Here is a 13,540-nt window from a genome sequence, read left to right on the forward strand (position 1 = left end):
TAATCGTAAAGAATACGTAATATTTGACCTTCACCTCACTTTTTCTTTTAAGTGCATACGTCTTTTTAATCTGACATTTATCAGTGCAATGTTTATTTTATACATTGGGAAGTCTTAAAGATAAAATATTGACGTTCACACGAGCGGGAAAAAACAGTTAATATTTATTGTAAACCGGTTCAAAAACAACAAAATTTACATATCACGCAAATTACCATATCAACCGTGTCAAACGCTTATCAAAAATCAGTGGTCCAAATATTGAGTTGCCTAGGCAAAAAAATATTAATCTTGTACTTCTAAAATGCTCAGGCTATGTATTATTACAGATTGTCATTATTACAGACTGAAACGTTTCATCAGACACTCATTTGACACCAACAAAAATACAAAACTATGCCGTCACTATACCGTATTTCTATACTAAAATGTGTTTTTGACATTTCATAGAGCGTAGCTGATTTAACTGGTAGTCAAGTATCCTATTATATCAATGTTACTAGCTGACCCGGCAAACTTTGTTTTGCTATATAAACTAAAAAAAAAATAGTGTCACTTAGGGGTACGAAAAATAGATGTTGCCCGATTCTCAGACCTACTTAATATGCTCACAAAATTTCATCAGAATCGGTCTAGCCGTTTCGGAGGAGTAAGGCAACGAAAACTGTGACACGAGAATTTTATATATTAGATAAAAACCCGTAGCTACGATCGTTTACAAGTTCGTCTGGTAGGCAAGTAGCCTATTCAAAGCTGTTCGGTCTATTTGCTGTATCAATCTACATTGGCATTAGCATAGAAACACGTACATATATAACATCCTGCCAGGCATTGCTTCCTGCGTGTTTAGTATGCAATGTTATACAGTGACATCCGATAAGGGAGCCATTACGCCTCCTTGAAGTATGCCTATCAGTTGTCGTCAACGATTCTGCTCTCTCTGACATTTTGGTTAAAAGCATGCAAGTCTACTTTTGGTATATGTTGTGCACGATTTTTGCCGTAAAAGGTGATAGGTTAAGTGGGATCAACGGCTTTTTAAGGTTTTGTTTGTACTTCAACTGACAAACTAGATTATTATTCTTGCTTGAATTTATTTTTATTTTATATAGTTTTTTAAAGAAATTGTAATTGAACAAAACGCTTAAAGATACAAAGTCACTCTACCATTGTTATAGAATGTGGATTAAGTGACGTGTCTAATTGTCTTTCATTTGAGGAATACACAAATCACGCAAACGAATGACCCGTAACAAATTAGTCATTCAAATATTTCTTCCGTATTGTCATCAAACCCACAACGCTCACTGCAATAGAACAAGTATGGCAGACATTAAACTAGAAACCAAAAGCTAAAGCAATTAGCAACGGTTTCGTACAGTAAAGATAATCTCATAGCAATACAAATTGGTAACTAGTTTGAGGAAATTGCAACAGTTTACGATTAAACGAGTCTCACATCTATACTAATACTAATATAATAAAGCTGAAGAGTTTGTTTGTTTGTTTGTTTGAACGCGCTAATCTCAGGAACTACTGGTTTGATTTGAAAAATTCTTTCAGTGTTAGATAGCCCATTTACCGAGGAAGGCTATAGGCTATATATATATAACATCACGCTACGGTCATTAGGAGCGGAGTAGCAACAAAAAATGTTACAAAAACGGGGAAAATTTTTACCCATTCTCTTACGACGCAAGCGAAGTTGCGCGGGTCAGCTAGTAGGAAGATAAACACATAACTTTCGTCTGATCTACTTTAACATGTTGCTTTTGCCGCCATTTTTATACCTAGCGCCACTTCCACTATTATCATTTTCCGGTCAATGACCCCAATCCTCTTAATTGCTGTAGAATTTTACGATTTCAAAAATATGTGTCATTCTAGGTCAGAGTTGTTAGGTCTATTATAGTTGTTTGTACTTCCTCGATCAGTGTTTCAATGCTGTTATTAAAGCTTTCATGAGAAATACGTTTTTAATTAAGTCTCTTCAAAGAGTATTGAAAGAGGAAGATTATTGCGACGACGGTTATTCAAATGAAACGAGCAAAATAATTTCTACTTTATCATATTTTTCCTGGAAAAAATGTATATTTTTATTGGAAAGGTGCATCGTACTACTGTTTGAGTCATCGACATAGTCATTCCATCTTTATCTATGATTCTTGTAGACGTTCCGCATGATTGATTGCGTGGGCCGCGTTTGTTATGCATTTTTCATTCAGTCCACGAATCGCTTTCGGATGTAACGGACGTATAGACATTTCTCAAACTGAATGTTAATTTTGTTCAAGAATTTGTGTTTTGGTTTCAATAAAAATACGTTTGTGAGATAACCGAGGATCTTTAGCTCATAATTTTTGTTCTTAACAGCATCGATAAAGTCGAGTGTTTTGTGAAATAAATTGTGAAGTGAAAATTTATAAAAATGGTGGTAGAGACTGGTCAACAGAATGGGAGGTTTTGGCCCCTCTCGCCTCGTCTTTGGCGTCGAAGTAACGAGTACTCCAAGGTGGTATTCGCACCTCGTAGACCACCTTTATCTCCAGTCGAAATGCGAAGACATGACGGGATAGATACAACTCCAGACTTGCTTCGCACAAGGAGTTTTATTAAAGATAGACTGGATCATTTGAATTTGGAGGAAGGGATTATTATTGATGAGAAGAGATGGAGTGTTGACGCAAAGAAGCCACCGATAAAAGAGCCGAAGAAAGTTGAAGAAGTGGTGAAATTGAGGGTGAAGAAACAGAGGCAGCCCCGACCTAATAGCCTGCAGTTGTTACTGTGCCCCTCGAGTTCAGGACACTACAGCAGCAACACATGGCGATACACAAGAGTGAGATCGAAAAGGTTCGTAATTTTATACTATATTTATGTTGGCAAGTGTCACATTGAATTCCGAAATCGTTTGTAAAGAATTCACGCGTGGGCATGTGAATGAATTCAAGGTGCTCAACTCAAAATCACAACATTATGCAATGTCAAAAATCAACATCTGTTTCTCGTTCTGTTGGTTGTCATAAAAATTAAATCAATGTCGATTTCGTTGAGAAACTTATTGATTAATGTTTATTAACTAAACTACTAAACTACTGCAATTAGCTTTTTGTAACGTTTCATGTTTAAGATTATTAGTGTCTGATGTAGCATTCATGAGTTCAGCCAATTATTTTTCACTTTCGTTTACATTATCTTCAGTAGCTGTAATCACAGTGTCGGGTGGTCTAATTACTACTGGATCATCAGCTTTCTCATGTGTCGTCATGATATTTTAGCCACGTGTGGGCAGAAAGTGGGTGTAATGTTGTTGACAACACCCCGCCAATGTCGGTTATCTTGGCCCTTATGTTGTAACTTTTAAAAATTTCAACTTTATTGTATTTGTCAAGCTGAGAGTTTATTAACATAACATATGGTTTTCCGTGAAAGTTTCCGCAGAAGTCGTCATACCTACGTAAGTCTTATTTGAAAAATATAAATTTAACATGTAGCTAAACGAAATTTCGTGTAATAGGAAACAATATCGTTGGGCATAGTTCCAAATCACAGAGTTTCAAAATAAAACCGAATAACAAGATTATTAAATACTAATTACAACGTTATAAAAAGACAGAATCATTTTATAAAAGATGCTGATATTCTACGTCATTATCCTTTATTGAAAGAAGTCGTCAAATGTCGTGTTTATTGATTATATTGACAAAAATAACGACTAGAATTCCACATTTTATAGTTTTTTTAAATCCTTTGAACAAACAAATGTTTTAATATAATAATAAGATAGGAGAATTAACGCGAACACGCATTTAACTTAGATTGCTTGACGTTTCGGCGCAAGTTGCATTCGCCGTGGTCGCAGGCTGGGTAAGGTAAAATGCGTGCTTGTGTTAATTCCCATATCCTATAATATACTAAACATGCAACGCGAGAGTTCAAAAGTTATGGAAACAAAAGTTTTATTTCATAATATACAAAGTTATTGTCAACTATACCAATAAACATACGTAGAGGTGATAAAAATCAAATGTTCAGCTGGTTTCGGCCACTCGTGGGAGTGGTAATGAATTTTAATAGAGTCGACAGTGCCGTTTCGGTTTCGGCCTACAATATTTTAATCGTAGTTTGTTTCGTTGATTGAATCAGACGTTTATTGACACATATTTTGTTACATTAAGAAGTTGACCATGTATTCTTTTTACTTACTATTATTTCTGTAGAAAGGGATACCTAATTTATGAAGGATCTTGCAGACTGATTGTATTGCAATATCCACAGTACACATTATTTAATTTGTACTTGTTAAAATATCTAATTAAGTAATTAATTCGTTTTCGCCATATATCGACACTTATAATTGTCATAGTTACGGAACAAGCTGGTGAATTTATTGTTAGTGTGGAAGGCAGATACAGTAAAAATACCTCAAATGAGTTTAGAAATGAAGTAAACACATTCATAACTAAAAGTCAAACTTTATAGTAACCTAAATATTTTAAGGAAGCCGAAATTCCAACTTTTCGGCTTTCGTCTTAATCCACCATAGCTTTAAACCGCTTTGACCAGTAAAAATTAAAATGCTTTATTACCTTTAATTATTCGAAACCGTGTCGCTTACTATTTAGCATAATTCGCCTGTTTATGGTCTACGAATATAATATGTAAATGTCATGTCCATGATACATAAAATAATGATAAATTATTATATTCATAAAGAAACTTACTTTTTGTTTGTAGCCGTAATTGGAAGCCGTTTTGGACTTCAAAAATAAAATATTTGCAAAGATTATACGCTATTCATAAAAAAAATTAGAAAGTGCTACATTTTTATGAGTATTTTTTTATGAAAGGGTTTTCAGAGCTGTATTAATATATAATATATTCTGCAATAATGTTTTACATTTAAAGTCCAGTATAAAAGAGCCAAGAGAGGGAAGAGAACTTCCTTTCATACTGAAACTCCGAACTAAAAATGAAAGTGTTTACATAAATCACTTCAATAACACTTTTCCTTATTTGGGAATCAAACTGAAAACTTACAATAATGATACTAGCACTAGCCAATTTATTACACTTCAATAATATTAAACACCAATATTTATAACACAATTAACTACCAAATTAAGTAAAAACACGCTTTAAAATCAGATAAGAATTATCATTACATATTCTCATTTATATTAAATTATTCACAAGAACTCAAGCATAAAAGTCCGTTAACAGTTTCCGTTTAAATAATGACAAGAGAATCCCGCGGCGAATCAATTTCCGAAGTTGATCGAACAATAATCATGTTATTGGGGACGAGTCGTTTTAAATTGAAAACGATATCGTGTGTATTTTAACGCATTACATACGGATAAATTAGGTCATTCATTACCTTTTTAACCGAATTTCAAGCCGTAATAAAAGATTTTCACTGTATCTTGTAACTTCAGGCACAGCAAAATTTTGCAAAATATCATCTATTTCAATAAGATCACTTAAAATTTTCAGATGCCCATCAATGATGTCAAATCTCTTATTCAAATCCTTTATTTACTTGTTAGATCTTATAACAAATGCTTTTTTGAGAACAAAAACACGTTGTACCTTAGTCAACGTGGGATAAGGACAAGACAAAGAAGATTTACATCGCTGTCCATCATATAAAAATTATACTAGACGAAAAACACCACTTCTTTACTTGTTTTAAAGGCTGTTTATAGCTTCCATTATACCTGCAATATAACAACACAGGCTTACGTTAATAAAGCCCTCATATTCCTCTTTTATATACCACACCGTATAAAAGTACATGGTTTTAATGAAAAATGTTGCAAATCCCTCTCCATCATCACGCTCGATACATCAGCGTAAAAACGACGCGACACGTTACACGCCGCTGTGGTTTCAAACGTCCCGCCCCCGGGACACTTTGTGTAAAATCGTGTGCAACTATGTGTAGTTACTGTAGGGATGATAGTACTGAAATCTGTAAAAAAATCAAATCGAAAATCTAGAAATCAGAAGTACTATTCTTATTCTATTTTATCCGAAATTTTTGAATGAATATAAGCTTTAGATAAAACAAAGTGAGCTCAAAACAAATTTAACACATCTATTTTATAACTACTATTAAAATAAATGTATATCAAATAAATATCTAGTATTATATCTACTATTGCTAAGTATATCTGACTCTTTCGGTTTTGTCAATTGTAACCAAAAAAAATCTATGACTTAATCTATCCGAATATTTCAGACAATCCGTATAAACTTCATATAAAGCCCGTAATTGATAACTGTAACATAATAGTAACCATATCCATAATTTCACGTTCCTAGTCTTCATTTCAACTTTGCAAATCACTGTCGTTCAGTATCGGTATTGAACACATTCTTCCACAAGCATGTTCCGACCGACGCAACTATTTCACTAGCAGCATGTCAACGTATGCGACACCGTGTCTCTGCGTATCTGTGTTGAAAACAATTCTCTCTTATGTGCCTGAAGTTTGTATCTCAATACTCTACCACTATCGACTAACGACAATCGGCTTGCAATCGAAAAATTTGGTCAAAAATCTGATCAGCGCCTCTAGCGGGCACTTTAAGAACTATTTTTGCCGTACATTTCAATCGTCAAACTCTCGATACTTAACAGTACCGACTGTAGAGAATGGCGTAACTGTGGTTTTAGTTGGATATATAGGATATATGGAATTTAACACTGATGGCTATTATTTAGTATGCATGGGAATGTCACGTAATGTCTGCACCGATTAGTGTCCGTTCCATGTAGCACCGTAGTACCTAAATGCAAATTTCGAGACCAGTCAGGTATAACTAGACTAAAATAACCAAAACTAAGATGCTACATGTTTAGAGTTAGTGCATAATAAATAGAAACATTAACCATAGATAATAAAATATTGTTAATTTGGATAAAGGGTCATTAGGATAGAAACGTGTTTAAAAACCAATGGAAACAGTATATTTGACGTTTTTCCACTAAACCCGTATACGAATAGTTTTAACGTATATTGGTTAACAACAATATGTCTTGCGAAAAGGTCTGGAAAACGGCGCGGTCGGTCCTTAGCAAAAGCAAGATTAGTCTGAAAGGACCATTCGACCAACAAGTGGTGCTCTTTGGGTAGCCACTACTATGGAAAAAGGCTTTATTTTATGTATTAACAGTAATGAAATGTTCCTATAGTATATCTATAGTTATCTAAACAATAACCCAACATAATCAAATCACGCACAATTTAATATCAATAGATGCGTAATACTAAAAAGCGGAAGACATATTGATTTATTATAATTAATGCCTTATTTGGCCTAGTGTAAACACGCGTGACTATAGATCGTGAGCTCCTGATTCTACATACGGCTCATTGTCTTTCTAAGGGCATAAATAGGTATCAGAAGCGATAAACAGTCTTAATAGGTATTTTCCTCGAGATTCAGGTCAAAATCACAGGGGGTCTGACTGACCTGTTGATTTTTATGATGTTATTTTAAAGGCTACGCGCCTATTTGGGTTTAAAATTGTACACAGTCGTATTAGGTTGTATAAGATCATGACATGGGAAGTCTACTGGAGCCATTATTCTTTACGGCGTCTTTTTGAAGGCAATTCTTCTTATTCTTATGGTATGGTTAGTGGTCAACCTAGTATCAAAGTTGTTTAAGCCGCCCGAAGGCCTTTGACGTGGGTTTTTGCATTTGGAGGCAATTAAATACTACTGTAAACAGTGATCATGAATTCTCACACTTGTTCGCAAATAAATACAGTCTCGGAACTTTTTAAAGCAGAATGAATGGGTATATATGTAGGTATGTAACATCCGTGTCTTCTTCGTCATTTACCATCAAGTGAGATGGAAAATAAATGCCTAATACAATACCGATTAAAAAAAGGCTAAAGACACGTATGCGTCTAGCATAGACTTTTAACTTATCTCATCATTCCGTGTATCGGAATCGAACCCAAAACACCCTGTCTCTCTCGTAACAGGCCCAAATTTGATTGTTTGTTTGCTGTGTGTTAGTGGTCATCCTAGTGTCAAAGTTGTTCAAGTCACCCGGGAGGCCAAATTTGATAATTCATAATCTCATATCCTCACCGTATCGTATAACCTAAAAATCTTTCATACTTTCGATGTACATACATAAACAATTTTCAAGTTCATTGATCAGTATTTGTTCGGAGTACCGTCATTCTCAGCTGTTTTCTTTCAATATGATTTATCTAACAGAAAGGGCAACGACCTCTCTAACACAGTGTTTCCTATACAAATATTATGAAAAAATCTTCTTTGTTTTGAGAGGATTATCTTTGAAATTTTCGAACTGATCTGAAAAACTGTTTACTCCAAGAAAGATATATTATTTCTGGGTAAAATTTATTGATAACTTTATGCTATAGAAAATAACTTCGTCCCAGGATATCGTCTGAGTAAAAATACTACATTCATACATACTTACATAATATCGCGCCTGTTATACCCGAAGGTAGAGGCAGAGGTGTATAAAATAAACCCACGTTTCTCTTAACAATGTTAATCCTATGAGCTTGCGAGGCTATTGGTAATAATAACTAAGTTAATCCACGTAATAAACTATCCGAGTGCCATCAAAATGGATTCAGTAGTTTTGAGTAACAAACATAATAATTTTCGCGTTTTTTATATTAGTAAGTATAGATTATCAGGTGAAGTCACGTGTATAACTTGTATAGTACAAAATTAAATGAGTGTTTGTTTGATCATAATGAGTAGACGTTTACACCCATTTGTGAGTAAATATTTTGATTGCTTTACGATGTTTTAAGTATTCGTGTAAATGTTTGTAAACTATATTTTTGTTTGGTTTATCTCGAAAATATGCGATTTTCTACAACGTAGTATAATCGTATGTTTTTAAAAAATATGTATGTATTTATTTATAACATGAGTAAAAAGGTATTTTTTTGTTTATTATTCGACTGTTAGTTTTTTCTTTATTATATTTTCTTTGTTTAAAATATATTTTTCTATGTTTGTTACGCTATTTTTCCGCCAACTGTAAATATTTTTCAAAATTCATTGTTTCAATTCATACACATGCATAATATTTACTTAATACTATTTTTATGTTTAAATTAAAATTTTCCTTAAACATTGAACAGCCGAACATTAGTATCAAATGCTGACGTCACTGAACAACAATGTTAGTTCTAAGAAATGCATGTGTCCATACATCCTGGAAACTATACTAACTTTTATGAATCAAATATTATATAGGAAACTCGCTGAATCGCACATGTACCTACATATTTATATAAACACTAGGTTATGTCCGCGGCTTTACCCGCAATTACAAGTGGTTCTATAATTATCTTCAATTTATCATCTATCACTTTACCAAATTTTATCAAAATCGGTTCAGCCGTTTTACATAAAAGAGTAAACAAACACACTTTCACATTTATCAAATTCTTAGAAATTAGAAAACAAATAGTTACGCAAATAACCAACGGATAATATGGTTGTCTGTCTGCCTATTCAATGTTGATGACTGTACAGTAGTGTACAGTCTATGTTATAGTTTAATGACGTCATGAAGACAATGACAAACTGGATTAAGTTTTACTCACGCATAAATAGCCGATCTAAAGTTAGTAGTTTGATTCCCGGGTCGGGCAAATTGTTATTAGGATTTGCTTATAGTAAAATATTCCCATACTTGACAGTCTACATGTTTATTATTAATTTATACAAAGAATTATAAAACAATTTGTTTTCAATGTAATGAACTCAATCATACCATATGTAGAAATCACTTTACATAGATATTGAAATGTAATTTATTAACTACCTACTGTGTAATCAGAAAAAATAATAATATATTTAAGTAACAGGAAAAAAATTAAAAAGACGTTTTGATAATCTTTTTAGGATGCATTTTATTTTCCAGGAGGAAATAACGTCTCTCAGTTGACGACTATTTGAAAGTCACTCTTCTGTACACTGATTTCTTTCTTAGATAATAATAGTCATTAACACGATACGTCAAAGCAGCAATGTACTGAATAGTGAACATCAATTTGACGTACTCTAGTTGTCAATTGAGATATGTGATACGCATACAGGTTTAGATAGAAATCTTTCAGTAAGAAACAATATTACATCACATTTTGCTAATTAAATCATCACATTAATGTACGTGTAAATTCAGTATAATTATCCAATCAGTGCATTGTCGAGTAACATCGAGTAATGCTCAACACATGTTCAATTGAGCGAGTATTGCTCGATATGGCTTGTTCTCGCGGTGTAAACACATTCCTAGAAATGTAGTCTTGATGTCATCTGAATATGTAATCAGCGGATAAACTGATTTGTATGTCTACGAAGTAATTGCAGGTAAATGTTGTATGCATCCACAAGTTTGACATTTTCCCTGTATTTTTGTACGCAAATTTGATACCTTACTTTAATTGTGCCCAAAAAGAAACCTAACTAAACTGTATGAGCTTTTTTCAAAACTCTATATCCATATCAAAATAAGTAATTAGATTAAATGCATATCCATACTAAAATAAGTTTTTTTTTTATTATTTCAATTAACATTAGCGAGATTATACCACAAATAAACGAGCTAATTGCTCTGCTATTGGTTGTAAAATATCATCTAAAATCCGAGGTTTGTATTAAAGTAAGCCCTACTGGCAACACCTTCTAATCCAATCCAAATTATCGGCTCAAATTGGATTATAAATAAAGGTCGATTGCCCTTTTATTTATGCGAGTTTATCCAATATAATAACGATAAGTTTATTTGGATTTTAGAAGCTGTAATTTTTTTAGAAAGTATATTTTGCTGAGGGCCTAATTGGGGCTTAATAAATAATACAATCAGTTTACTATAAAACCAGGCAAGAGAACGATTTCTTACTTACATTTGTTTACTAAATAACATAATCACTTTACTGTAAAACCATGCAAAGGGCGGTTTTCTAATACTATCGGACTTTGAAAGCCGAGTAGTTATCCAGAAATGTCTGAGAAACTGATCAGCGCCCCTAGCGTGATAGCTGTGAACAACATTTTCAAATACATTTTTGAATGTAAATTTTCGTAATTCGATAGTAACAATGTAAGAAACCTCGGTACTAATCATTTTCAGCCTGTTAACATCTGCTTTAGATGATTTACATGGCGTTAGTTATGATTTGTACCCTATTTTTCGTAACTATAACTAGAAACTAGTTCCTATGTGAGAAATAATTATCCAGTATTATGAAGAATGAACACTAATTAATTTTACCTACATTTACTTGTTTAATGGCAACACAAACACACAGACACAAACATGTCACCAAACAAATTGTTGAACGAGTTGCCGCGGCTCAATTAACAATGTTGATACCACTTGACTATCATTCGTTTGACCCACTTACAAACGGACGCCATTACAAACAGAATATCAAACCTTTACGAATATATTAACAGTTGAAAAAGCTTTGTTATTAAGTCAATGGTCGGTAAAGCAGTGAGGGAAGAATTTGCATGATTGTAGTTAGCTAGAGAAAAATCTAAAAAAAAGACCACTCTCGCACTAAGAATGGCTCTTGTGTCGCGGGGACTTTTACAAACATGCAATCAACGGACACAGAGTACAACCAGACCCGAAACAATTATTTGTGGGTCGATGTTTGTGAGGAAATGAACTTTGAAACTAGCGTAGATCACTAACAATTTGTAAATAATCATTAAAATTAGAGTTACAGTTGTGAGCCAACAGTTGTTCATCATAAAGAATCTTTGCATATTGAAATCACATAATGCATATTTACTAGACGTTTAAGACAGGCTTAAAAATCAGACCTAAAAAACATGGGTCATGATTATGATTGTAGGTCTTCAATATGATTCATGGGTCTTGCGATTGAAGATCCTGTAACTCCTCCGAAAAGCGAAATTTTGCAATATCAAAATTGGATACCATTTACGAAAAACAAGTCTATTTATTTATCTTTTTCTTTTAAAACATCTACAATTAATTGACTAGTTTTATTAAGCTTTAAAACCTTTAATTACGGTCCTCGCACTCCATCCACGTCCGATATCGTCTGCATTCCTTAACGACCTCCAATAATGAAACCATCTGCATTACTATGCACCGAGTTATGACAGACCACGGCACAAATAATGAATATTCATAGATATCGCTTATTGTATGCGATTTTGAGAGCTGGTACTGTTAAAATATAGCGAGGATTTTTTGTATAAGTGTTCTGTGGCCTGGATATTGTGAATTGTGGACTTAATTGAGCATTGTTTGTACAGGGTTCAGTTAAACTTATATCACTCTTGTTTCTACTAGAAGGATTGAAATTGGTTTGATTATGACACAATTCGCTCAAAGTATTTTAGTGAAAATTGATGATGTTGAGGCCAAAGTGAACTAGAGAAAAATGATAAGAAAGGTTGACTCTACATGGTATATGTACATACATAAGAAACTAAGAGAGATAGAGAGACAGAGAGAGAACCTGCAATAATATCTCAAATAATGTTGCTATGTTTAGCTGTGCTTAATGTGGCATTTAAAAGTAACGACACATATCAATTGATGCAACAAACAGAAAATATTAAAAAGACGACAGCCATTATATTACTAAACCAAAAATCCAAATTAATTTATTTTAGACCCGAAATTCTGTACTTAAATTTTGTTGAAACGCTCAATAGAATAGTTCAATTGCTCAAATATTATCCACATATTTGCGATGTCATTTGTCTGAGCAATCTGCAATAATCAGCAGCTGCAACCTTGGCTGTTTGTAGTAAATATCAATAGTTAGTCACTTAGTTACACTGTTGGACTCCCACGCTCCTTACATTGTGGCACTAATGGTGTGATGTGACTGTCATCGTGTGTTCATTATTTAAGTATTTACTAGTGAATTGTTAGGCATATGAATTCAAAGTACTCAAAACAAAAAATAACTTTTTGTTTGCTTGTATTGCTACGTCATAATATCTACTCGAAGCCGCCTGAAAGCGCTTTGACATGGCTCAAAGACATTTACGGGCCCTTCAAAGCACGAAGACGCTCAGCTAGAATACCACTATTCGTTGACCCGTCTATAGAATGACAACGCCAACGGTTGCTTAACCCACTGATCGTTTACCGACCGGTTAGCGCAAATGGCTATGAGCGCCTAACAACAGTAACCCCCGGTTTCTGAGGTACATTTAGCGGTAGTTTATTCAATAGCGTTTAAACTCGTACAAAAACGCTATTGAATAGATAAACTACCGCTAAATGTACTCTGAAACCGGGCTTAGCCATAGCCATAATATTGCCAACTCCCTAGTTTTATAAATCTAGCAGTTTTAAATTGCTTCAGTCGCCGAGCCGACTGGCGACTCAAGGTCCAATCGACAGTGCGTAATTATTCTTATCTATGGCTATCTCTTAATCTCTGACCACTCGTTATGCGTCACACTTACATCTTCCTAGTCAGAAGTAGGAAATTATAAATTATTTGAGACAATGGCCA

At 33.7% G+C, this 13,540-nt stretch overlaps 1 protein-coding gene across 9 annotated transcripts in view; it reads left to right on the forward strand.

Annotated features, from left to right (window-relative positions):
• The window catches only part of Fak (protein tyrosine kinase 2 Fak), a 197,170-nt gene that overhangs the window by 150,944 nt on the left and 32,686 nt on the right, over positions 1–13,540 (forward strand). For 2 of the 9 annotated variants that reach the window (XM_076129601.1, XM_076129602.1), the window contains exon 1: positions 2,235–2,853. The exons of 4 other annotated variants lie outside the window; for them this stretch is intronic. In XM_076129601.1, coding sequence (XP_075985716.1) covers positions 2,429–2,853 — 425 coding nt within the window. In that variant the 5' untranslated portion in view covers positions 2,235–2,428. Of the gene's footprint in view, positions 1–2,232; positions 2,854–13,540 lie in introns of those variants that run through there. 3 more of the 9 variants (XM_076129593.1, XM_076129592.1, XM_076129594.1) reach the window with 3 other exon arrangements.

The sequence above is a fragment of the Anticarsia gemmatalis genome, chromosome 22 (assembly GCF_050436995.1).
Source record: "Anticarsia gemmatalis isolate Benzon Research Colony breed Stoneville strain chromosome 22, ilAntGemm2 primary, whole genome shotgun sequence".
Lineage (NCBI taxonomy): Eukaryota > Metazoa > Arthropoda > Insecta > Lepidoptera > Erebidae > Anticarsia > Anticarsia gemmatalis.